Source organism: Excalfactoria chinensis, chromosome 5 (genome assembly GCF_039878825.1).
Source record: "Excalfactoria chinensis isolate bCotChi1 chromosome 5, bCotChi1.hap2, whole genome shotgun sequence".
Classification (NCBI taxonomy): domain Eukaryota; kingdom Metazoa; phylum Chordata; class Aves; order Galliformes; family Phasianidae; genus Excalfactoria; species Excalfactoria chinensis.
Window position 1 is genome coordinate 33,309,738 of NC_092829.1, and position 26,920 is coordinate 33,336,657.

Below are 26,920 nucleotides of genomic sequence, written 5' to 3' on the forward strand. Positions count from 1 at the left end.
GTCAGGGATTTAATATTTGTAAGCTCCAAAATTTCTCCATCACATGCAGTGAGATGGTATTTTATTGAGTCTCGGGTATTCCTTGTTAAATTTGCAAGTTTTCAGTCTGAATTATTTTAGCCTACATCCACATTAAGTTGTGCTAATTTGGACTAAGGCACTCCTCACCCAGAGGAAGAGTACATGCATGGAGAATTAAGTCAAACAATGTATTCTGATAATAAAAAGAATAGGTATTTTAAAATAAACTTCATTGTGAAGGAAAAACAACAGCAAAAACAACAAAACCAACAGGTGGACACACTGAAGGTAAAATAATGTGATTGGGATGCTAAAGGGCCAGAGGAAAAAGGAGTTTAACAAATGCAGTGATTGAAGGGTGAATGCAGAAAGCTTGAAGGCAGGGCACTGGCACTTTCCTGTAGCACAGATCCCTGTGACTTTTCTCACCAGGTGAGGCTGCCTCACTCAGGAATGAGTGGCTGTAAGGAAAGAAAGGTGGATATATCAGCTCTGGGCAATGAAGTCCCATTTCTTTTTCACAGCAGTCACTGACAGGACTTTCTGGTCTAGGGAGAATTTTTGTTATCTTTCTGTGATTTTATGTCTTTCTGTGATCTTAAGTACAACTGAGTTCTGTCCCAGTGTAGACCTTTGTCGAGGCAGCTTCAAGACTAAGAAAAGGTAACAGCCCAATGAGATGCTGAATTCAGCTTTTCCTAATGAATACTAATGCCTGTCTAAAGCAACCTCCTTATGGATTTGCTGATCGTGCAGGAGCGGCATGCAAAGAAGGGAGGAGGAGTGAAAGGGAGGGTGGAAGAAAGAGAGGGCTCTAGGACCCATGCGAGCCTTCATGAGCAGGAGGTGGGAATTCTCCTCCGAGGCAGTCCGAGCCCAACCTCAGAGCTCCCGCGGAGCCCGCTGCAAGCCGGGCACGGCCCCTGCCCATCAGCCCCGAGCGCCCGGCTCCGCTCAGCCATGAGCCCTGCTGCCCCAGCACCGCTGCGGCTCTGGGTCACCGCCGTGGGTGAGTAACTTGCTCTTTTTGCCCCCGCGACCTGTGGTACCAACTCCCTCTTCTCCCCGCAGGGGACTCTGACTTTTTTCTTTGCCCATTCTCTTCTACCTTTAAAAAAAGTAAAGCGTTATTTTCAGAGCACTGTGAAAGTCAGAGGTAGGGAATAATGGTGTCAAATGTATATGAAGTGTGTGATGTGGGAAGATAAATCTTGGTGGTTATTGATTTTAAGTAAATTTTGTTCACTGAAATGAATGGATGATCTGTAGCTTAATAAGGGCTTGAGCTGACTGGGGCTGTTACACTGGAGATAGGTTCTGTCATTGTACAAAGGTTCAGCATAACATTAACAGCTATCCCCCAGTACCATTTTGGTTCTGTGACTACAGGATTGCTTTCTTTGGGACTGTGCTCTAAAGATGAGGGGCAATAATGCTCCTGGAATAGTAAAGGTTGCTTAAAGGAAAAGGTTTATTTGGAAAAGAATTTGTCCAAGGAGAAGAGATGAGGATGGATAAAGGGAACAGAGGCTATCTAGACTTTAAAAGAGTTATGAGCTCCTACCTAGACAGTGGTGCTCAGGCTGAGTTTTGAAAGGAATCTTTGTGCTGCTCAGTTTGTCGGTCAGCTTTGGTTCTGAAACACAGCAAGAGGAGTGCAATCATTGTAGGGAAAGAGGAGAGAGATAGCAGGAAGGAAGCAGCAGTAACAGGAGGGAAGTTGTAAAGTGTTAGAATGCACATAAATGACAATGGAAGAAAGAAGGCAGGAGTGGAATGTGTTTACTATATGTGCACTGTGGTAAAAAAATCGTAGTATGAAAACTAGGAGAGAAAAATCTGCAAATCCTTACCAGGACATACTGAACTTCCCAGGGAACTGAGCTTACAATAGTAAGCTCAGGGCAGGGAGAAGAACACCATTTTGATCTCTGGATGAGGATCAGGGGATACTTCTGTGTTTTTCAGTGCAACAAATCATGTTACTTCCAGGCAGTGGACAAGATGAGACAAACAGGTTGTTCAGAGCTACAGCTTCCTCTTGCTAATACAGTAAGGATTTCTCTATTTTGTGCTAAAAGCTAAGCATCTATGTATATTGTTTTGCTTTTATTTTTTTTTTAACATGAAGATATACTAGGACATAAATTTTTAAGCAGATTTCACCATTTAGTTTTAGTTATAATTGAGTGCCAAGGCATAGCTTAGAGTCCTTGATTTCAGGCTTTTTCTGTCCTGTTACTTCCATGGGGAGGAGAGAGCTTTACCATCTAAAGGGCCCAGGGGAAGTACATTCCATGCAAGCAGATCTGTGTCCCCCTGCAGCTTCTGCTAATATGTCATGCTATTTCATCAAGAGCTGCTAAGTGTCATACACGTGTTTTAGCATAGTGACTTTCAACATGTGAATAAGGTTAGTGTAAGGAGTAGTCATTATACTTGCTTTATCTCCAAGTCAGTAATTTGAAGTAAGATTGTGTTAGAGCAGAGATTAATTTTTAAGGAAAAAAATAGAAAAAAAAAAAAAAAAAAGTGCAAGTAAAGACCTAGATAAAAACAAATGTACATTTTGCAATCTCTGTCCAGTATTCTGCCAAAAAAATCTCAGTCACCAGAGGAGAGGCTTGAATGCTTAAGTATTTAACTGTGTAGCTGCTATCCTGATCTTCACATCAGGGTGGCTCATCTCACTGGGATATTATGGTCAGTTCTAAGGCTCTGCAGTTAATGATTTTAAAAACCACTTGTGTTTCCACTGAGGAAGTTTTCCCAGAATAGATCTGTAGAGTGGCTTTATATTTCCTTCTTTCTTTGGAAAGCCTACAGTCCTGGTAATGAGGGAATTTACAGGTCTGCTTTTGTTCATTTTGTTTTGCTGGCTGGCATACATCTTTCTGATGAGCTTTTAGGGTAATGAAGAGTTCAAATCCACTGAAAATATTAGGCATGCTGTAACAGCAGAGGAGGTCAGAACTCATTTTGATGAGTAGAAATCAAGACTCTACAAGAATGTGCAGAAAGATAGAGAAAACAGGAAAAACAGAGATGAAACCAGACACCTAAAACAGCCAACAGCACGACAACCAGAAAAGGATTGAGTGTACCAATGTGCGTTGTTCAGTGTCAGGGCAACTTCACAGTCATTCTGAGGCTGAGGTAGGACTCTAACCTCAGGTCTTGGAAAGTGGCATGGAAGTAAGTAAACAAAGCCACTGTATGAATTGTTTTGTCTTCATACAGACTGATTCTCCTTTGATTACCTGAGCTTGATGGAAGGGGGAAGGTCAGTCCTCATTTCTGTCAAACAAACAAACAACAACAAAAAACAGGGTTGTGCTTGGCCAGATTACGTATTCTTGCCTCTGGGTGTGGATTGCAAGCTATTTGCAAAATTACAGCACAACATACACTTCTGGCAAATCTCAAACCCTTTACTGAGGTGTACTCAGGTTATGTTGTTGGCTCAGAACTTTAGCTATTGGATCATAACCACAGTTTCTGAGGTAATATTAGTAGAGGCATTTTGTCCAGTTTCTCTTTGTGTAGCCCTTTCTAATAGTTGTATTAGAGCTGTCAGGGGATAGGATATTTGATGTTTAGTTTCAGCCTGAGAAGTAGCTGTGGTTATGGAGAGGCTGACAGGCAGGTTGAGGAGTAAGGTGGCCAGCACAGTTAAAGGGTTGTGAGTGTGTGTAATCACAGCATGGCAGTGGTGAATACTCCATGCCCGGCTCTTACCTGTCTCTTGTATTTCTCCTGCAAATTCTTTTCAGAAGTCCAGAAAGTTCTCTCCCCCCTCCCCATGGGTCTCTCTACCTCTTAAAACTGAGCTGGCCTGTTTTATATAGTGTGTACAAACTGGTTTAAGTTTAGTAAATCCACGCATGAATGAAGGTACTATACAGAAATACTTCATTTTGTCATAAACCAGCTGAGAACAGATTTATGGACCTTAAAGTAAACCTTTAATGATTTGAGTATCCCTTTCAGTAGAGAAGATCATAGCAAGAGTGGAAGGGGGCTGCATTCTCTTCTACTTCCTTGTGGAAGAGCTCTTTTTATTTCTCCTTGTGCCTATCTGTGCTGCATTAAAGTAGCATACAGTAACAGTCATACTGTCAGTATTTTCATTGATGGTTCCAACCAGAATAGCATCAAATGATAGATTTAACTTGGGAGATAACTTTATGGTTCTTTATTATGCAAATGAAAGTGTATCTACAGATGCTGTGCCCAGGCCGGATATGTAATTCCAGGAACTGTCACTGACATTCAAGCACTAAAATCATAAAGACAGTTATATTTTGAAGTCACAAACACTGCAGTGTTAAAGATCCTTTGAAATACAAATGAAATGTGAAAAATGGTAGGCAATAGATGAGAGTCCAATAGTAAGGGAGCACGTGAAGACAAGTAATGGAGATTTGTAAACTATGTCAAGAGAAAGGACTGAAGTGAAAGAGGAAGAAATCTTGTAGTGAGATGTGTGTACTGTCACTTTAAAGATGAAGACAGTGTCTTGTGATTGGCAATAGAAGTCCATCTTTCTGTCAGAATTACCATAACTTCACAGTTCCTAATTAGTCCATAAGATCAAAGTTAGAGAAAAGGAAGCCTCACTTTAGTGATAGTTCAAAAACATTCCTCTCCCACCCCCAGAGCTCATGTGGAAGATACAGAGGGCCCATGTTATCAGCCTGTTTGTATGGTTGGGTGTGCACTGATGGTGCTAGTGTGTAAAAGTGCATCTATGGTGTACATGTGACTAGAATGGAGATGATTTTTATTCTTTAGTTAATTTCAGTGAAAAATGCTGACGTGGTAAGACTAAAATGCCTTTTAAAATCTGGGTCTGTGTTTTAAGCTGTTATATATGGATGTTTTGCATGTGTACGACTTAGTGCATGTTGGGGAAATTCAATCGAGTCAAACCTTTTTCATGGATTTTTAATTTAAATTTTTATTTAAATAAGCTTTCTATCAAAAAAATGTGGAACCTTTATTAAAAAAAAATAACACAAGATTTAATATTACATGTTTAGTTTTGACTTGAAATACTATAGTTCAGCGCTTCCTGAAATGGGCAGTTTGTAGACTGATGAAACACTTGACGTGTTTTCAGATTGGTCTATGAAGGTTTTGATTTCTTTTTTAACTCTTTGGGTTTGCCAGTAACTTGGAACATGCAGTATTAAAGCTGCTCAGTTACCTTGGAATCGCACATAACAATTTGTACCTGGATTTGTGTATGCAGGTTGTTGTCCTCCGGCTGGCGCTCATTGCTGTGTATACACACAGGGCTGGTGATGGTGTTAGTAGCTTGTTATTGAATCAAATTCCTCAGAAATATAAAGGAACAAAGATAACCTGAATTTTTTGCAAACAATTAGTGAAAGCAGTGCACAAAGCAGCTGCTGAGAGGAGAGGCAGGTGAGCTCTTTCCAGAAGTAAATGGAGAGGAAGGAATTCGTGGGTTTCTTAGCTAATGCAAATTGATAGATCTCTATGTGAGCACAGTTGCAGCAGTAGAACATTTCTTCTGTGTCTGGAGACTTTTATCTGAGACTCTTACAAGTAAGCATGATTTCTGTACTGAATGCTTAAATCAGAGGAGGAAAATAATGACATTAATTATGTTAATTAATTGGATCAAGCTTATAGTCTTTTCCTGTCTCTCAGCATCAGTTCTTCCTCTCACAATTCCTCTTCCTCTCATTCCAATATAATTGCTCTACTGCTTCGCTCCTGGATTATAATAAACCCAGTGCTTCGATGTGGCTTGCCATCAGCAGGGCCCCTATATCTGTGCACACAAGGGCAACACCCATGGCAGTTATGAGAGCAAGCCAGCTTGGAGAAATAGTGAGCTGAGGTGTTTGATGAGAGATGAGTTACATCTGGTCTGACAAAAGCGCTGAGTGAATAGGGAGAAGTAAGATCATGTGTAAGAGGTGACGAATCATACCTGTTTTTCATGTGTGCACAGCAGCAACTCTTATTTGCCTTTTATGTGGTTCAGACTGTGCCTTATTCAGCAGCTTTAGAGGTCAGAGTGGCTGTATCTGGAAGGTGCGAGGTTCCTTCCTTTTTAGGCCTGATGTGCAGAAGGGACATCAGCCTACGGACCCTTCGCAATGGAGCAAATGGAAATAGCATCAGGGCCTGCTCAGGTTTTGAATGGCCTAAAAGACTGCAGCTCCCAAGCCATGGCAGCATCTCCCTGGAGCATTTTGCATCCCTGAGATATGCTGTATCTAAGTGTTTTCCTTGAGGTGCTGTACCTCCACAACGCTGCTGCTTCTAGCATATATGATACCAGCACAAATGATGGGCTTTTGAGGAATAATGAAAACAAAAAGGCATGAAAGGAAACCATTCAGTCCACTGAAAAGACAGCTCTGCCAACATATACTGAGGAAATACAGAACTCAGAATTTTAGCGAGATGCTCACCCACAGGCCAGGTTTTATTTCTTTAGGACTCAGTTTGTTTTTCACTGTGTGCTCCTTAAGATAAAGCTGGCTGGGAAAATGTAAAATTTTACATGAGTGTACATATACCATACATACATATGTACAGTATTTCCTTCCTCTTGTCAATGCAAAACTTGTTAGCATTTCTAAATGGCTTTACAAGAAATTCCCTGAGAATAGCATTGTCTGAACTTAAAAGAAGAAGAAAGAGACACCTATTGACATAGCGGCTTCTCAGAGATGAAGGTAGTCGAGAAAGAGACTGATGTATAGAATAAAAAGATGAAGTCTTTCCAGAAAGCACAGATGTATCCTTGCAACTCATTTTAACTTTGCCCTTTCTGATAGGAGAGCCATGTCTGTTAATAAGACATCACAGATTTCCAGCTAATTGGTTTCTGAAATCCCATAAGCTTTGGCACATTAGCCAAGAATTATGTATTTATTCGTACATTTCAGTTGCTCACTTAGGGCTTTTCTTATTCAGTGTGTATTACAGCATGTGCTTGTATGTAGGCAGCCAAATTTTCTTGCGTTAAAGTATCTACACCTCTCCACTGTGTCTGTGTTTATAGGGGTATACATTTATATATTCAAAATACAGGAATGATAAAGCAATTGATTGACAGCCATCCTAGACAGTGAAATGGAGGGATTTGATTGTGATTTGGAGCACAGAAGATAGCAAGAAGCTTCTATTCCTGCATTGTCATAATGAGATTTTGTATTATCCAGGAGCCAAACAAAACCCAAACTGGAACTTTTTCCCCTTGAATCAGAACCAACTCAGTAGCTGAATTCTTGTTAGAACCCAAATATGAAATGAATCTAACAGGTTCCTGGTTCAGATTCACAATTCACTGAGACCTTGCTTCCTACAGCAGAGATGCTGTCAGCACAGGTGCAGCCTCAAACTCAATGAGGTTCTGGACCGATTTGCATTCAGCTTCTTCCTCTGCTTTGCCAGAAGACCCTCACAATCTCTTGTGTCCACACAGCAATGCAGACTTGGTTCAAACCACTCTGCAGATGTGACCTAGACCTTTCCCTGTGTGCTGAGGGTGAACTCTGAGTGCTCTGCTGGGAGACGATGGGCAATATTTTGAATTCAAGCTGTCCCAAGAGTGCTCTGTAAATATCTGCTGGACCCCTCAGCTGGCTTTTGGCAGTTGTGCCAATACCCCTGCTTGTGTAGATGTGCTTATGTATTTCTGCAATGTTATGTGTGCAGAAGAAGGAAGACTTGAGGAGCTTAACTCCCACTCCTTTACGCGGTGCAGTAATTATTTGTTCCCCTTGTAACAGCTGGCCCTGGGGAGGCAGGAGGAAGCCTTGGGTAGAGGACAGGAAATGTTCAGGGCAGGCAGGGAGCAGAAGGTAAGAGATCTGTTCTGGAGGAGATGATGAGCCTAACCAGTGTGGTCTGGCATTACCAAAACAAACTGGTTAGCAGCTGTCAGCCTGAACTAAGCAGTCTCAAGCACATCTGAATTCAGAGTGGAACCGAACTAAAAAATCATTTGCATTATTGTATAGTTCATTTGATGATCTTTCAGAACCTGGTCCCTTGACTAATGTTTTAGATAATGTAAGAAGCCTAAATGATTATTCTTATGCACTTTTAATACTTTACATGTCATGATCTTTTGGAGTTTTCTGTTGTTACATTTAACTATAATTTTCATTTTCTGAGTATCTGTGGTTTGTTTTTATATTTTTCCTACTGGGCTCTAAGTTGTTAATACAGATTTACCAATTTCTCTTCAGCTAAGGGTACACTGCTGTGAAATTTCCTTGGCCTTTAACATCTTTTTGGAGTTTGCTCTATGACTTTTGGTGTGTACTGGATATATGCTGGAATCCAGATTTCTTTACGTTAGCAACACTTTTAAAGCCTGTAATTCACAACAGGAGTGTTTTCTGTGTTTACAGTCACTACAGGAGCCTGAATAGCATTTAAAATCTCAGAAAGAAGCGTTCTTTAACCCCGTACAGGCTAGCAGTTCATCCTGGGTTTTAATGAGACAGTAAACTTTCTAGTTCTTACAAGTTCTAGTATTGGAGTTTAAGTATATTGATCAGAGAATACCAACTATTGCCTTTTTTTTTTTCTTTCAAATTTCCTGAAGTCCCACATGCCTTCTGCCCTTTCAAGATCTGTCAAGCTATTAGCAGAGTTTAAACTTTTTCAGAGTTTGACAGATTGTGTTTTTCACTCTGTTGCGGTTTCAGAGAAGAAATTTGAAAGTCAGTAAAATCTACAAAAATAGCCTTGTGAATTAATGATAAGCAAAGGGTGGTGAATAAACTAAGTTGGCTTTTATTTTCTTGCTTCCAAAGAGCTTGGATTCTGGCTATTCAGAACAGAAAAGCAAGAGACTTTTTCAAATCCAGCTATTTTCACCTCATCTGAAACTATAGTTTATTTCCTCTGATTGAACACAAGCACTTTGCTTCCCCTCTAAAAGCTATTTTCATTTTTGATATGCTGATAAGTTTCTGGTAAGGCACAGCTTTTTTTTATTTCTCCCTCTACCTTTCTAATTTCCAGATGTTTTTTCCTCTCTTTTGTACCTTCTTTGCATATATGTACTCATGAAGATTAATGAAAGGGAAAAAGCAGCATTCTTTTTTCTTTTTTTTTTTTTTTTTTTTTTTTTTTTCCTGATGGAGAGTTCTTTACATATTTTAGGACTTGAAAATCTGTGCAAAATAAATAAATAAAGGGCTTTGCTGTGAACAGTCTCTCTTTCACATTGATAGAGTCATCCAAAATGAGGTGGCTTTGGGAAACATAAGCTGGGTTTCTGCTTTCCTTTGTTTTCTCTCCAGAATTTCTCCCCTCAGTCATTATAGTAAGTCTCTTGTAAAAGAAACGAATGGGGTTAGGTACCTGAAATTAGACAGTATGAATACAGACTTTGTTTAATGACGCCAGCTTTCCATTCTGTTGCAAGGAAGCAAGTGTTAGACGTCAGCCTTGTTGCGTATGTGCCATTGAGGTGACAATCCCTTTGTGAATTGCTACCACTATGAAAATACATACAGTCTTGTTTTACTAACTATGAAAGCATTGTTATCAACTCTCTTGTTCTGCTAATGAGAAATTCTTATTTTTCAACCTTGTTAGCTTTTCAGTTATCAAAAATGTTAATGATTTTATGGGACACACCATTCTGTTGTGCAGTCCGGATCCAATCACCAGTGCTATGGGAATAATGATGAAGAATGCGAGGTGCATCATGTTGTCATGTGGTGTTCATGTCACCCCTTAGCCTTTCAAATGAAATAAGCTCTGACTAAAGCCTTGTTCAGACTGTCAACAGAAGAGATATGTTGAAACAGTTGGGGATAAGACTGACCCTGCTCTGAAATGCAGAGCTGGGGTTTACATTTGTAATGGAAAAGGGAGGCAGTAAGATAGTTTGGGGCCCTGGCTTAAATTGTATGCACAGTATGTTTAATATGCTTTAGTATGCACAGAAATACTCCCCTTGGTTTAAAAAAAAAAAGGGGGGGGGGGTGCTTAACTGTTGTTAAGAACACTCTTAAGTGCGTCCTCACAAAGGAACAAAGAACAAAGCTGATAAAGCAACAGCTGAAACTGCTTTGCCTTTAGCCTTTTTGAGTTTGGCAAAGGGTAAACGTATAGCATGAGCAGGTTTTCTGATACCTAAAGTCTACAAACTCATGTCTCACATCACAAGACAGGGTTAAAAATCATCAAATTAAAACAAACATATTTATGAGCCATCTGGTTTCTGAGTCTTTCCAGTTCGTGTTTCCTATCCTGGGTAACTATTAAGCAATTTTTGTTGCTGTAATTTTCATGTCATTATATGGCTCCAGAAACTACATGTTTAAGAAAAACACTGTAAAGAACACAATTCAGAATAGAATTATAAGCACTGGCAGCGCTGGATACATTTGTCATTCTTTCAATTGTCCTAATGTATTACTAAAAGCAAATGTACAGAATAAATCCTTTTATATGTATATGTATATAATTATTTAAAATATTTATTTATTTTTAAATGTGACTATGTTAGGCAGAGTGGACTGGGAGGTTGTGCTATCTAAGTCATTATTCAGGGTGGCAAGGAACTCAGCTTTCCTAGGGTTAATTTCTGGTTCTGCCAGCAGCTTTCTGTATGGTCTAGGGAAGATGACGTAGTCTTGGTGCCTTAATCCTTGTCTTGCTTTGCCTGTTTTATCTCCCTTATTCAGATGTGATGAGACATACAACAGTATGTTCTAGTTCCTTGAGATTCATTTAAGTGTACAGAATTATTTTTATTTATTAGACCTTTTTTAATGAAGTGTAACAAAGGAGAATCTATAACTCACTTTCAGTGGAAATTTATATGTGTTGTTTTGGAAAAAAATAATCATATTTATTCTTTCACGGTGAATGTTAGTTACTGATAAGAGCTTCTGGACAGTATTGGTAGAGGAAATAAAATCTTTCTCCTTAAAGGTGTACATTTTTATTGCTTTTCTATAATGTATCCTTATCTGTTCCTGAGAAGGCACAGCACTGATGATTAGATGTGAAATCTCTTGTTTTTCTGGCAAGATGATTGATATTCTGCATGACAGCTTGGTCATTTGTGATATGGTGTCAACTTTTTCATTTGGGTAAGAGTGTATGACTATATTTTCACATGGGGAAGGGTGAGAGAAGAGCTATAGCTCCTGTTGTGTTTCTAGATACAACTAAACACTGATACTGTTAAAAAGTGACACATTTTGTGAATGCTAACTGAAGTACGGTAATCAGGTTCTCTTTCTCCATCTCCTTCATTTTTTTTGACAGATCTGTGTATTGAAGATCATCAGATCTTTTGAGTGAAATTTGCTTTTTGTGAGTCCTAGAATCTTTCTGACTCTTTTGCCTCCCATGAACGCCCTGCACCTTGTTGGCTCTACTGCTGCATGTGGTTCTTCTTCCTGTGGCTTGGTATCTCTGCCACACAGACAGCAGGGGCACCTGGCAGGCGGAAGTCAGTGAAAGAATGCGCTGTGATCTTGAAGTCTTCTAGGAAGTGTATAGCTCTTGTCTTTCTACTTCTTTTACATGTGGCATGATGTCTTTATGCCTTTATATCCAAAGCACTGATTTTCATATGCATAAAGAGAGAACAAGTGTTTGCAAAGAACAGAGCAACCATTACTCAGTGAATGCAATTTGCAGGTGAGCACTGCTTACAGCAGCTGAGATTGGTAGCAATGATACAAATAAGATATTTGAAATCTTGACTACCAAACTAAATATCCTACTTAAAATTGTGCTTGGTGTCACATTCCACCTTCTTAGCCTCCTCACTGTACTTGTTTGACCACTTTCCTCTCCTGGAGTCCAGCTGGTGCTGAGAGGCTCGGCTGTGAGGAATCCTATATGGGAAGCTCAGCTGGAACTGGCAGGTTCCCCATGCTTACTGGCAAAGTTGATGTTGCTGACAGTAATTTCTAGCTGAGGCTATGAGGAGGAAGTTTGAAAGTTGTTTGACTCTTGCCTAGAGCTGATAGGACAAAGCTGGGGAGATGCTGGTAGGTGTTTGTCCACCTTCACTGGCATCAACTGCAGCCCTTCTTCAGAGTCATAGACCAGGGCTCTTGTATGGAAGATGGTTCCATATTTGGCGAGAATCATGAATCAAGTAACCAATGTATGGCCTGGTAACAGATTTCTGTCTTGAAAGAGTACATGCTAAAAGTGTAGGGATTATGTAGAATCACATTAACTGTTGAAAGGTATGTGCCACTGTGAGGCATTTTATGTATTTAATCACTTTGCAAGCTGCCTTATGTAAGGGACTCCACACTGATATACTGCACGCAAAGCCAGGCTTCATTTAGGACTTGCTGTGATTCAGGCAGTTACTGGGGGCCAACAGAAAAGAAAAAGGCATGAGCTTTTGACATCATGGTGTTTTTTTCCCTCATTGTGTTGGCTTATATGAGCTGGCTGCTGTCCTGGGAGAAAAGAGTTAGGGCTCGGTCTGCTGTTCATCTTGACTATCTCATCTGGGGGTTGAGGAGGAGAAACCTCATTTTTCTCCTGTGTGCAGACTGATCTGGAGTGTCTCATTGCCACTGAAGAAACTCCTGGTACATACATAGCATCATTCATAGCTGTCTGATAAAGGCCTAGATGAAGTGAGTTATTGTTGAAAGGTCTCCCACCACTTTCCCACCAATCACTTCCAGAAGGGAGGTGCTCTTCACATGATTCCAAAAGACTGTAGTACTTAAGAAGGTCTCACCACGAACTGATGGTGGAACAGGTCTGGACTCCAGCAACCACTGTTTTTCAGGAACTCAGAACTGGTGAGAGAAACCGTTCCCAGCCATTTTCTTTCAGGCACCATTTTGTTCATTATGTTAAATCAATTTATCCATGATCAGATCAGTGCTTGTATAATCTAGCAATCAGATATTTAAGTTTTGTGCTACCTATTTCCATCTATAACGTTTATGGATATGAGAGTTGAGGGGTATTTTGAAAGTACAGCTTTTTGGGTATTCAGAGTTGTTAAACCTTGAAGCTCACCCTTACTGTAATGAGAAACTTTCTTTCCTGGTGGGAAACAAATTCTAATGTCATCCTTACCATTTTGGCATTGAGCCTGAAGTGGTCCTTTGAGGGAAAGGATTGTTATATTTAAGTACTTCCTCTGGAAGTAAGTTTCCTTTTATCTGCTTTCCAGCTGGGAAATGTGGACCTTGTCTCTCAACTGCACTTGCACTTTGGAAGGCCCAAAACAATTGTAAAATAAAAGTCAAGATTAGGAACTATCCTAAATATAATCATTAATTACAACATAACTGACTGTCTTCTGTCTTGTGTTTTCAGATAGCAATGGGATTATCCAAATATCATCCCCACTTTCTTTTATGTTTCCTTACTGGTAAGGAAGCAAATAAAAAAAAATTGAAGTGACCATTCTTCTGTTCACAAGGTTTATTTCCTACCAAAAGTGGATTGGAACTTTGCATAAATCATGCTTATGCTGTTCCAGGCCATGAGCAAAATCTGTGTCATGTTTTTTTCAACCCAAAGATGATGTTTTTGGATTCAAAAGTAAAGTTCAAATGTTGGCACAAGTGACAGAAGTGTATTTGAGAAGAAGGAAACAATTTGCCAAATAGCCATAAGGATGCCTAACTTATCCCTGGCAGTTAGTCCATTCAGGAAGTGCTCAATACCAGGGCTCTCCTACCCACTGAGAATCTCTTACACCAATTTCATTCCTTGCAACTGTAGTTTGCACCTCTTACACTGTGCTGGCTGCAAGTGAAAGTATTCATATTGGAGAGTCATCTTGCAGGTGGCAAATACTCAGTAGTGTCAATAAGTGTATTCATAATCCTTTCCATAAAAGAACCTGCAGATCTTAGGAGGCTGCCCGGATTTGTCTCCTGCCAAATGCTTGGCTCTCATGATCATCTGAAGTAGTAAGCATTGAAAATATCACTCTTTATTGTTCAGCATATCATTGGAGATCTGTACTTATTGTCTTGTTATTAAGAAAACTGTTTATATTGATTCTGTGATTGGAGTTAGCATCCTAACACTGCATGGTTTGATTTCCTGATAAATACTCCAGTCTTCTTTTTTTTCTTCTCAAAGTCCCCAGTATTTCACTATTTTTTCTAACAGTTCTTGTCATCCTACAGACTCATAGAATTATTTAGTTGTAAGGGACCTTTAAAGGTCATCTAGTCTAACTCATTGCAATGAACAGAGACATGTACAACTAGATCAAATTGCTCAGAGCCCCAGCCAGCCTGTCCTTGAGCGTCTCCTGTAGTGGTATATCCATTACCTCTCCAGGCCACCCATTCCTTTGCTTCACTACCCTTACTATAAAACCCTTCTTCCTTATATGTAATCTGAATCTCCCCTCTTTTTGTTTGAAATCATTTCCCCATGTCCTGTCATCACAGCCTTGCTAGAGAATCTGTCCAGTTCTTTCTTATAGCCCCGCTTTATATATTTAAAGGATGCTCTCAGGTCTCCCTTTTCCAGGCTGAGCAGCACCAGCTCTCAGCCTGTCCTCATGGATCCATCCCTTGGATAATTTTTCTTTCATCTCTCAACTTGTATTGTTAGTGGGGGTTGGCTTGACCCAGGTGCAAGACTTTGCACTTGGATTAGCTTGACCTCATGAGGTTCTTCTGGACCCACTGCTAGAGCCTGTCTAGGTCTCTCTAGATGACATTCAGTCCCTTGGACGTATAATCACACCACACATCTTGGTGTCATCTGCAAACTTGCAAGTGTGTGCACTTAATCATCATATATATCTGATTTGAGGAATCTATATTCTACTGATTTTTAGCTTATGCTTATGTGGTTAGCATTTGCATTTTTACTTCTCAGTTGATTATTATTACTGGGTTTTGTGATTTTGGCTTGTCTCTTCCTTCACATCATTTCCACCTCCTTTTCTTCATGCAGTAAGTGGGAGTGTTGTGGGCAGTAGTTAGGGGACAAAGCAGGTTACCTGGAAACACTTTTTGCTGCAGTTAACCTATTGATCAACCCAATCATAGTTCAGTGGATGTTATGGGAGCTCTCCCGGATTTGTTAATTTCCCCTTTGCTGTCACTTCCAGTGAACTCTTTTTTGAGAGAGCAGCTTGGGCACTGGCATTGTAAACCCCCAGTATCAAAGTGTGTGTTTATAATACAGCGTGGAATTTAGTTGAAGTTCTTGGTCATCAAGAATGAAAGGGATAATGCCAGAAGGTCTATCTTACATTTTGCTCCATCCTGTTTTAGTCAAAAGTGTAGATGCATACAGCACTTTATTACTACAGTGTCAGAGTTTTTTTGGCAAGTGTTCCGAGGTATGAAATAAGCTAGTAGCAAAATAATTCAAATAGTGGCACTTGTGATTGGATTCCTCTTGGCCGATTTGCGTCATTTAGTAGGTGATCACCTTAAGTTTGTCTTCTAGGCTCCTCCTATCATGCTTTTCTCTCTTTAACACCCAAGTCTTAGGTGGCTGAAATCATAAATCCCACTTTATTTACCAGACACTTTATGGCAAGGAATAGTTTAATCTTCTAACAGTACTCTTGTGCACTCTACTTTTTCACAACTTCTGCCTATGAAAATTAAGTTTTGGCATGAAAAAATTGGAATCTCTCCTTCTGGAAAGGAATTTGGCAGCTATTGAGAGACTTGTGGCTGTACTTCCATATTTTCCTGGCGGTACTGAAGAGAAATTATAGAAGATGGAATCTTCCATGCTGCTTCACATTGCTGCTGCCAATGCTCTTGGTGGTAGGCATACTGCTAGATGAAGTTGAGCAAAAAATTCCCATATTCATGGTCTCATATGAAAATATAATTTGAGAGAGATGGTTTGCTCTAACAAGAGAAAGCCTCAAGATTACAAGCCCTAATTCAACTGTGTAAATCTGATCCACTAGCTGAAAATCTGAATAAAAATTGAAATAGTTATGGTTTATGTGAATAGTAGAATGAGACATGTCTTTGTGGTGCCAGAAGGGAGTTTGCAGGGTAGGTATGGGTTGCATTTCACTAATAATAAAGTCAGTGGCACATCTATTAAGACATTATACCTATATATATACAGGTAGTATGTAAGAGTACAGGTAGTATGTAAGAGTATGTGAACATCAGTCATCAGGTCAGTTTGATGTAAATGTGGAAACAGTTCTTTCAGAGAAGAAACAGAAAGTGCCAAGATTGTGTTCAGTAATCTGCTGTCTGTAGACAGACTTAGAAGATCCCTGACAAAACCTGAAGTTTACTGTTCTTTTTTTATTGCATGCGCATCAGCTGAATGTCCCTGAAAAAAACAGGAGCTTGCTGAGCTAACATTCCCTGGTCTGTTCCCTGGAGACCTCCTGTGTTCTTTAATATCTGTGTCATGCAGTGGAGTATGCAGTACCAACAAATAAACTAATAAATGATTTAAAAGAAAAGTCTATGAAAGAAGGATGCATTTAGCAAGGCTTAGCAAAAAGGAAGATCTTTAAATAAACTTTCTACTATGTTTTGGAAAGCTGATGGAGTATGCCCTTGTGTAATCGGGTTATCTAGATTTACCTGTGATTTTCATTGGAAAATCACCTGCTGCAGGTGTATTTTACAGTTGGTTTTTAAAGAGGTCATCAATTGTAGGGGATTTTTATATGGATGAAACCATTATTGTCTCCAAAGAGTCAGGTGGGTTCAGGGCTCTACCACATGAAAAGTAGTCTTCTAAACTGTATTTCTGTACTTAGTTAAATTAAGTGCAGTTTTGCATTATTTGCTCAAGATTGCAATCAGAATTCAGCGTGACATTTCTTTCCCCTTTTACTATTTTTTAAACGTCCACAAAATGCTCACTGTCTTTTCATCCTCAGAGGCTTTTTGTGTTTCAGTGCTTTCTAAAATGAATGTTAGGGCAGAGGTACCACCGCCCAGTTTATAAGGGACTTTTGGACTCCATTTGTCCAGCATTCCTGATTTTAAATTTCTTATTATGCCTGAGAAGGTAATGCTCTTACACTGTTATATGGCATACATGTACTGTAGTCTTTTTTTTTTTTTTTTTTTTTTTTCTCTCTCTTCAATACAGAATCTACTGTTAATGGAACAATTTAACTTTTCACTATAGTTATTGAGAACCTTACGGTCTCTGTCTAGTAAATGGCTGTGTATTGATTCCCTTTTTATATTCTGTTTAATATTCTAATCTGTGTGCCTTCAAATCCTGCAGAACTGAGGTACGAATGGTGTAACATAGCATGCTTCTCATTCACCCCTTTTCTCATACACAGCCTACCCTTCCTGAGCAGATTTATAATCTCACAGTAGCTTATCTCAGACCTGGAGTGCTCTGGGAAGTGGGTACCCCAGGAGCTAATTACAGAGACAGATACACCAGTTACTGGTTCATTGGATATCTGTTAATAATTTGATACTTCTAACCTAGCTGAATGACCTCAGGTTCTCTTTCTTCTCTGTGTTAGAGAACAGCCATTCACTTCTTTTATTTCTGCATTGTGGTTATTTTATTACTCATCTATACCCTTGTGGTCATCTGATATATATCACTGTCTTTTGAGAATAAAAATATCAACTGTGGCTCCTTTTTATCAGTTGAAGTTTTGTGCCTGTGTTGGCCAGGTAAAGGACTGAGGGATTAATCCAAAATGTTGGTAGATTTGACAGTTAGTGTTTCTGTGCTTCCAACTATCCTGTAGGTGATAAAGTACATATTGGAATTGTGTCAGCCATTAAGGTGCACCAAAATGCCGAGTGCCAGATCACTGCAAAGTGTGAACATTGATGTTGATTCTTGTCAGATGTGAAGTAGACAAATATGGAATGATGTTCTGCAGCATGCCAGCAAAAATTAATTGACTTGGAGTAGCTAAACAACACCTGCTATTCTTTGTGCTAGCATTGTCACAAAAACTAGATTGACATGGAAGCAGTGTTTTAGAAAGCAGTTACATTAGCAAGAAAAAGAAACCATAAAATGAGGAGACAAATGCAGTGGATGTTAGGGTATGTAAATAAATACATTCTTAGATGGTCACAATATGAAGTTCTATAAAATAAGGGCCTTAGCTCAGAAAGGCTCTGTATGTGTTGTGAAAGTACTTGCTGAGAATAGAGATAATACATTTTCTCAGTAGGTGTGCTTGAAGATGAATACACTATTAAATAATGAAGGGGTTAACATGAGTTTGAATTACAGTGGTTGAAAGGGATTGCGCTGCCCTCTAGCTCCAGTAGCATCATGTATGGGGAGTATCCCTTCATACCCTTCTCCAGCCATAAGCCTACCTCTCTTCCCAAAAAAATGTCTGAATGATGGAAACAAAGAGTTTATTTAGAAGACTTGGAAATAAAGTTGTTTCCAGCAGTACTAAACTCTGTAGAAAATGGCATCATGATCTGATGTGGAAATTTAGGAGGATATTCAATGTAACTTGCCAACTGATATGAAGACATAATATAGTATGCAGTTAGAAATCTCACATCTCTGCTTCATTGTGCAGCTTATTACTGAGAAAAACAAACAACAACAACAACAACAACAACAACAAAGCCAAAGCCTCTAACATTTGTCAGTATAGCTGTTGCTATTGTAGGCAAATATTGAAGTTAAGAAATATGTAGCCAATTCAGGAAACTACATTAAATTCCTATTTGTGTTAGCCAGTGAGTGTTAGTTTACTTGAAATAGGCAGGAAAGATTTCCTTTTATTAGGTGTTATTCCAACTTATGTGCAGTTGAATCGGAATAATTCCTATCCAAATGTATCTGGATAAACTTACATTTTCATAAATTAAATTACACTTACTGAAAAAAATGAGGGCAACATGTATTCTCAGGTAGTCCAGACAAGGCTTCCTTCTCAGGCAGTTCAGATGTACCTCACAAATCTTCTCAGGGTGCAGTGATCAGACAGTAGTTAAGAGATTTGTGAAAATTAGTATTTGTTGTTGTTTTTTCTCACTTTTTTTTTTTTTTTTTTTTTTTTTTTTTTTTTTTTTAAGAGTTGCTATGGTGCTGTTTGTGTTGAGAATGGAGAACAGTGGGTCATCTGTGACTTACAGCTTCAAAGATGCTGGGCCATTTAGAATGAAGTTAATGCTGCCTATAATGTCTAACTATTAACCAAAGAAAGGAGAAAAGAGCATCCTCAAAGCTATCTGCAGTTCAGGCCCACTGAGTCCATTTTTAAGAGACTCATTCTCATGGTTTATCAGTCCTGTTAAACAGGAAAGTATCTCCAGTTCACTTTGGAGTGGCTGGGAATTGAAGACACTAATAATTGGCTATGTCAGTATAATAATTCAGTCCTGCAACATAGAATCATAGGAAATCATCTAGACCAACATTCGTGCTATACAGCAGGTCCCCAAGAGTAGAGTACATAGGAAGGAGACCAGGCAGGTTTTGAATATCTCCAAAAAAGGAGAGTCCACAACCTCTCTGGGAGGCTTGTTCCAGCGCTTTGTCATCCTCAAAATAGGTTTTTTCTCATGTTCATATAGAACTTACGTATGGTTTCATGTCAACTAGGCTGGCCAAAGAGGATGCAATTCTGTTGAAAATCCATGACTGGCAGGCATGCAGTAAACTGGAGTGCAGTTTCAGATCAAAGACAAATAGCCATCACTTTAAATCTTTTGGTAGAGGATTGATGAATAGTAATTCCCTCTGTGTTAAATTCATGATTTGATGTGATTAGCTGATGTATTCATTTCGTGGTTTCAGAATCCAATTAAGAAATCACCATTAACCCATTCGATTTATTGATCACATATCTTTGCCACCTAGACCGTGGCTATAGTTATATATTAATTATTTCAGAGAAGTTGAACTAATTTTGGTGTAATAGTATATTGGTTTGCTCTCAGTAGTTCCTTTCTGGTTTGTAGAAATAACGTCTGTGCAGAGTACATAGATCTTCGCTATGTATACCTGGTTCTTTCAAATCCAGAAACCCTGAGTAAGAAATGTGATTTAGAGTTTGTATTTGAAATATACTTCACTCCCTTTTAACTAAAACATTTGTTATCACATGTTGCACAGCACTTCAAGCAGCAGTGAAATATCACCCTGTAAAACACAATTTGCACATCATGGGATCCAATATGAACTAATACTAATAACAGGTAATAATCCACAAACTGTTATTGGCTTATTTCAACAAGTCTCTTTGTACATCAGGTCATGCCCACAAAACCAGGTCCTTACTATACTATGAGCTGAGTTAGCAGAAATGTCCATAGAGATATGAAAAGCAGAAACATCTAAAGAACCAGCACCCAGCTCCACTGAAACATGACGAGAGAGTTTGAAATGATGCATCAAATTTAAGTATTCAGAGTCCTGCCTGGAGCTCAAATGCTTTTATACTTAACAAGCTTCTTTAGTGAAAGTTGGTTACTCCTAAAATGATTGTGAGTGAGTAGAGAGTACCTTGGAACTAGAACAGAGAGAAGGTTGCAGTAGAGTCAGACTGCAGATGAGGAAACAACACCAGAGTGTTGTCTGTACTTCAGTAGAGGGTTGGAAGGATTATATACATGAAAATTCTTCAGAAAGTGTATGAAGTATCTAAACACAACTGGGGGAGGAGGAGGGGAGTCAGGGGAGGCTACGTTGACACTTGCGTCTCAGTGCATCTTAATGTTTGACTCACAGTGTATCACTCATTGACACTCAATATATCTCATTGAGAATATCCAGAACACTGTTGAAAAATGTTGCTGTGTCACTGATGGTGAAGCATGCTTGCAGCCTCATTTCCTCAGGGCTTTTCAGATGATTTGGTGTTCATGCAAGACTACTTGAACTCGAGTCACGATGCTGTAGCCTGTTAAGGCCTGGAATAATCCAATGTATGACTTACAAATGACAGCATACTCACTTGAACATCTCAGAATGCTGCAAGAAATAGGGCTACAGGACCAATTGGATCCTTTGTGTTTTTGAGTACAGACTGACAGTCCCAGACATTTCTGCCATGAGTGTTTCAATGGGAAGTCACCATAGAACATTCACCCTGTGTTACCAGTGCTGGAAAAAAAAAAAAAAAAAAAAAAAGCAAGAGCTGACTGTGACAAGAAACTTTCAGATCTGTGGCAATTGAACTATCTTATGGGTTTTTCTGACCAAGATCAAGTGTAGGAGTCAAGGATTGTCTGGTCTCTTTTATCTGTACCAGTTATGTGATTCTGCCTAAAAAGGTGGTTTCATCATTGAATCATCATTGAATGATGACTCGATTTGAGCTGCATCATGAATACTGCTGCAGTGTTGCATGAGCATCAAACCAAAATGGACAACTTAACACATACTCAAATGCTTGTGGGAGCAGCAAAATTTAATAACCATTGTCCCTCTCACTATCTCAGTCTTTTTAAATCCCTGAAATCTTTTTTGAATGGCTCAAATAACAGTATCCTCTGTGCTAAGCTTTTTCCTCTTTAATGGACAATACTGAAAAGAAATCACTTAGCTTGATTTTGAAAGTGCTGTTTATTAATTTTCCAAGCAAACTGTCCTGTTGTCTGTGTTTCTGGTGAGGAAGTGAAGTAAGTCAAAGTAGCATGTAGTTAGTATTAAACAGACTTCTAAACAAAGAGTTGTGTTAGATTTTAACTCTAATAAATGATATTTTCCTTAGACATTTCATCTAATGGCATAACAGTGAAAAGATGAGATGTGCTTTTTAATCAATTTATTTACTTATTTATTATGGTATTTGCTGATTCCCTTATCATAAGCTGTAAGTCCAATTGTACATTCAGTTATCTGCTTTTTTCCTCCTCAGACTCAAGTAACCATACCACTGGGAATGACAGAAGAGTTCTGGGCAGAATACAGTCTGCTCAGTCTCAGCTTTTGTGTTGAAGTGCAAAAACCAACAAGGCAGCTCATTGTTATTGTCAGTGAATTCTTACTGATACTTACAGGTTGTGACTTTCCATGTTTTGTGTCAAGGCAAGGGTCTCCTTTGTTTCTAGTCTGTCTAATGTTCCCACATAACTCATACATTAAATTGATGTGCAGAAAGTGCTCCATCATAAGCTCCAGGGCATTTTTATGGTCATTGTGTTGTCTTTCTGCTGATTCACAAGAACAGAGCTTGCCAGGTAGGTGGGAGAGGATATCTTTTTGAGAAGATACAGGATATGGAGCTGAGTCTCTTCCTTTCTTTGGCCACATCTGCTTCCTTTCCCTGTCCTCTGGACAAAATAGCTAACTGCTGTCTTTCCCCTGTCTTTTGTGAAAAACAAACAACTAATTAAGAAGTAAACCTTATAAGGTTTTGCCAGCTTGATTGAAGGTTTTCTCAGCCTAATGCATAAAGCAGTGGTTTTTCATGCACACATGTTGGGAGATGTAACTAAAGTGGTTGTTTAGTGCATACAAAGATTGCAGAGTCACTTTAAATACATGCAGAAATAAAGGAAAAGAGAAGAGCAATCAGTCAAAAGTATTATGCCTTCAGGGAATGTAAGCAGAACAAGTGCTGTCTTTATTGGGAGGGGTAGATATGTTTTTGGCTTGTTGACATGTGATGGATATTAGCAGCAAAAATTACAGGCAGTACCCCAAAGAAAGAATGAACTCATCTATTGAAGAATGTGGTAAAATGTATATCCTCTGTCAAAAATAATTCTTCAAGTCAAGCAGCTTTAGTGTCTTATCTATCTATGGCCAAAACCAAAATTTCATAATTGGATGTAAACTGAAAGATGCTCTCATGTGATATAGAAAGGATGTATCCTGTGTATTTGCTCCCCTTTTGTATGCTTGGGGCAGCATTTTTAGTACACAGTGTTCAGGGAAATTGGAATGTCTTTAGTCATGACTTCTGCAAAGAAAGGAAAGGTTATTTATACCTAGAACAGTGGTCCTAGGTATATTTATTTCACACACACATGTATTTTCTACAAGATTCCTATTAACAGTATATAATTCTCTCAGCACCAGAGTAACATGTCCAAGTCTAGAGCATATCTCCTATTGATGGCAGGTTGTGTCACCATCAAAACTCATCTTCCCTTTTCCATGCTGCACAGTCCCTGTGGACTGTGTTATTCATATTCCGTCTTTGTTTCTTGCAGTTATTGTCTGGGCAAGCCTCTGCTGAAGATGCTTTTTAGGGAGAAAATATTTCATAAAAGGAAGTGGTGTTGTCTCTGTACCTTTGGGAAGAGCAAATAAATTCTTTGGGGTGGAAAAGAAGTAAAGAGAATACACAGTAGAAAAGCTGTTTACATTTTCTAAAATATGTTTTTTCAATATAAAATCTTACCCCGTATGTAGCGACAGAAACTTTCTAGATTTCAGTCACTGATTATGTTTCATGCTTATGTGTTCTTCTACCTTTGTTTATTTTCTTCAGAGGAATAAGCTTTTTCTCTTGTACGTTCAAAGGCCTGCCTGTTGGGCACGTTGTCTTCCCTGCTTGAATTTCATAGAAGCTGTTTGACATGACTTGAAGAAATCACAGCCTCATATAGCTTTAAAAGAGGTGGCCCACAGCCAACTTTCAAATAAACACTTTCGTCTCTTTCATTAAAAGAAAACATTATCATAATATTAAATTACAACTCAAGTGGGGAAGACATCTTTCCTTTTGTACCAGATATTGTTCTTTGAAATCATAAAATCCAGATTGATTTTCACATGAGGGTGAGTGAGGAGGAGAAAGGGAAAAAATAAATAAAACAGAAACACTGGTTGTTTTTCACATTCCTCTCCTGGTTATGGAAACAAACATTTGGATAACAAGTTTCTCCTTAGCCACTTCGTTCTTTCCCTGGGCTTTAATATTCTCAGTATATTTTATCTTTCCATCTGTCTCTCCATATTGACAAAAAGGGCTAACATTGCTGCTGTACCTTTGTGAAACATTTTTAAGTCAGGTGTTGTACTCAAGTTCCTGGTGGTGCTGTTTTAAGAACAAGCAGGAAGCTTGCCAGCGAATCTAGCTGAGATGAAGGAGAAAATTTCATGAGAGAGCTGAGAAAAGGCCAAAGTTTGTCCCAGTCCTAGATAGAAAGCCTCTGAGATGAAAGGGACTAACAGCTAGTCCTACTGATTTGTGGTTTTATTTCTTTCTCTTTAAAACAATGCAAATATGTTATCACTCAGACTACCACAGTCACTTTTGTAGAATGCAGAATGGGGTCATCAAGATAGGACATCAGGAAAGGGACCTGACAAAGCAGCATGCAGCAGTCTGCCTCAGTCAAAGTTTGTGCCAACAACTATCTGCGGATTTTGTGTTCACACAGTTCCTTGTGTCCTAACCCCTTCCAGCTCAGCTGGGGGTTTTATCCCCTGCTGATAGGGATTTTCTTTGGCAGTTGCTGACTGGCTGCCTCACTTACCACATAACACAATGTATTTTGCATTCTAGATGCTACATCAAAAACAAAAATCTGCTTCCTTCTTGACCTTACTTGGGATTTCTTGGCTCTGTGCTTTCTTTTAAGGGATTCTAGACACCTACTTTTCATGCGAATTGTGCAGTTTCTACCTGCTAAAGGTTGCTGTTGACCATCTCCATGAATTTTGGATGTTTGCTTCTTCCAGCTGACATTCTTGGTAAAGTTTAGCTGTGGTTTCCCAGTGAGTTCATATTTTAACTCCTCCCCAGTTCATTTGTCCTTAGATGTAAAGACATTAAGCATAGGCAGCAATGTTTGTATTCTTCTCTGTTAGCCTGAACTGGTAAGTGGTGAATGTTACGTTGCAACAACCGTCACATCAAACTACTTGCTATTTTTCCAAATGTACTTGCTTAGCACAGTACATTTGAAATTATCTTTTGGATATTTTTGGATCTTTTCCAATGAAAGGTATAGCCATAAATGTAGTTTACAATGTTTTGCTATGTTATAGCACTGAAACTCAAGAGGAAACTTTAATAGTAGTAGCTTGCTTATAATAGGTACCATCTAAATATCAGCATCAGAGCAAGAAAAATCAGGAGCATCGCTGTTTTAGTGAGTAGCTGACATTACAAACTGAGCCTATTGTGAATGTATTCGTACTGTGTTAGAGTAAGAGACTTAGGCCACATTTTTATACTTCTATGCTCAGATCAGTACTTTAAATCACACCTGGCACTTCTGATGCCAGCCTAATTCAACATTAGTACAATTAGCACAACATTCAACAGGAGTACAATGGCAGTAAACTTTTCATGTTGCAAGAATTTTGCCTTCTTGACAGGGACTTCTCATGTAACAGCATAACATTATGAATGACTAGTTAGCTCTGTATGTCCTTATGCAAGTAATAGTGCAACAGCATTTTCCATGAAGTCTCTTAGGAAAAAATGAAGTATCTGGTACCTCTCCATCTTCCCTGTCCTCCTCTGCTTGAATTGAGGGCGGTTTTATTTATTTGTTTGTTTTTAAAAGTTATTTTTGGACTGGGGATAGTTTCTTCGGGACTTCTTTTCATTAAGTGATGAAACTGTGACAATTGTACGTATTGAGCTGGTTGTTTTGTATGTCCTGTATTTAATTTAATATATGAGCATTTTCTCAGTACTAGATGTGGAAAATACATACATACATACATTTGATGTCTGGGCAGACTGTTGTGCAAATGATTTTGTTTGCTTGAGAACGCAGTGCACAACTCTCTCCAGGACAAAACTGTGTTGAGAAGCACTGTGCGTGCAGTCTGCACATTGAGCTTTGATCACTGAGATGGCAACAGTCTTGAGAGCAAAATTCTTTTAGGAATTTTGCTTCTGTTCTAAGTATCCCCTCAGTGTTGCAGAATCCATGGCAGTTGAGCTCTTCAGCAAAGTGGATTTGGGCAGTTCGTAGTGAAGGTAGGAGGTGACATTGTTTATGACGTGAAACCACAAAAGCGTGGAATTACCTGCCACACATGGATTAGTTTTAAGTCCCTCAATAAATCTCTCAGGAGATTCATTCAGAAACTGAATATTGGAGAAAAGCCTCTAAGATTTTACAGCCAAGAGTCCTGGAGAAGGAAGTCAGTGTTGGCTCTGAGAGCTCCTGCTACTCCTGCATGTGAGCCAGGAGGGGTATGAACAACAGTAAATAGGCTTGCCTTTGAATCACGCTTTCCTTTCATTTTTCTTAAAGCACTTTCCACAGGAAGTTGATCCCATCACGTGTGTTTTCACACATGTGAGTCAGCTGGCTAATGGCAGAGTGGGCATGAGAGTCCAGCTCCTGAGCAGCGTCTCTGCTGGATGCACAACAGGCGTGTTATTCCTCTGTTCTGATGCCTCTCGTGCAGCTCACTCTGGGAAAAGTTAACAGAGGAAGGACTGTGTCTCACAAAACTGCTTCAAATGCTGTATGGAATATATTTAGAGCTGTCTGATTTACACTGTTCTGTAAGGGTTAAGTTCTCAAAGGGGAATCCTTAGATAATAAGGAGCTGTTGGCAGTCATCCTTGTGTCAAAAGTAGATCAAAGAGAAAGAGGTGCAGGAAATGTGCCTTTGTGCCTGAAAAGCCTCCTTGAGCAGCGCAACCCCTGAGGGATTCTTGGAGCAGTGCATATACATTTAGAGCATTCCTAATGCTCTTCCTAGTAAAACAAGGAAGGAAAGGAATGTTAGTAGCCTCTAAGATCAAGGGACTTCAGGGGCAGCTCTGAGTAATCTTTGTCCTTGCTGCTTTAGCTGTGTTTTGTAGAAGTAAGCAATTGAAAATAATTTTATGAAATTGAATTCAATGGGATCAATTCCACATTCATTGTAATAATTCAATCAAAATCTGGATCTAAAAATTATATTTCCATTACTTTCTTGCTTGCACGCAGTTTCTCATTTCCTGTCAATTGCTTCAGTGCCATGCCATGGAAGCTGAAGGGTAGGGCTGCAGACGTGCCACAGCCAGCAAAAGGCAGAGGCATTCTGAGCA

The 26,920-nt window shown here is 39.2% G+C and overlaps 1 protein-coding gene across 1 annotated transcript in view; it reads left to right on the top strand.

Annotated features, from left to right (window-relative positions):
- The first annotated feature begins 901 nt into the window (after positions 1-901).
- LTK (leukocyte receptor tyrosine kinase) overlaps positions 902-26,920 on the top strand; it is a 78,848-nt gene continuing 52,829 nt past the window's right edge. The window contains exon 1 of the mRNA XM_072337764.1: positions 902-1,030. Within this exon, the coding sequence (XP_072193865.1) occupies positions 982-1,030 (49 nt within the window). The 5' untranslated portion in view covers positions 902-981. The remainder of the gene's footprint in view (positions 1,031-26,920) is intronic.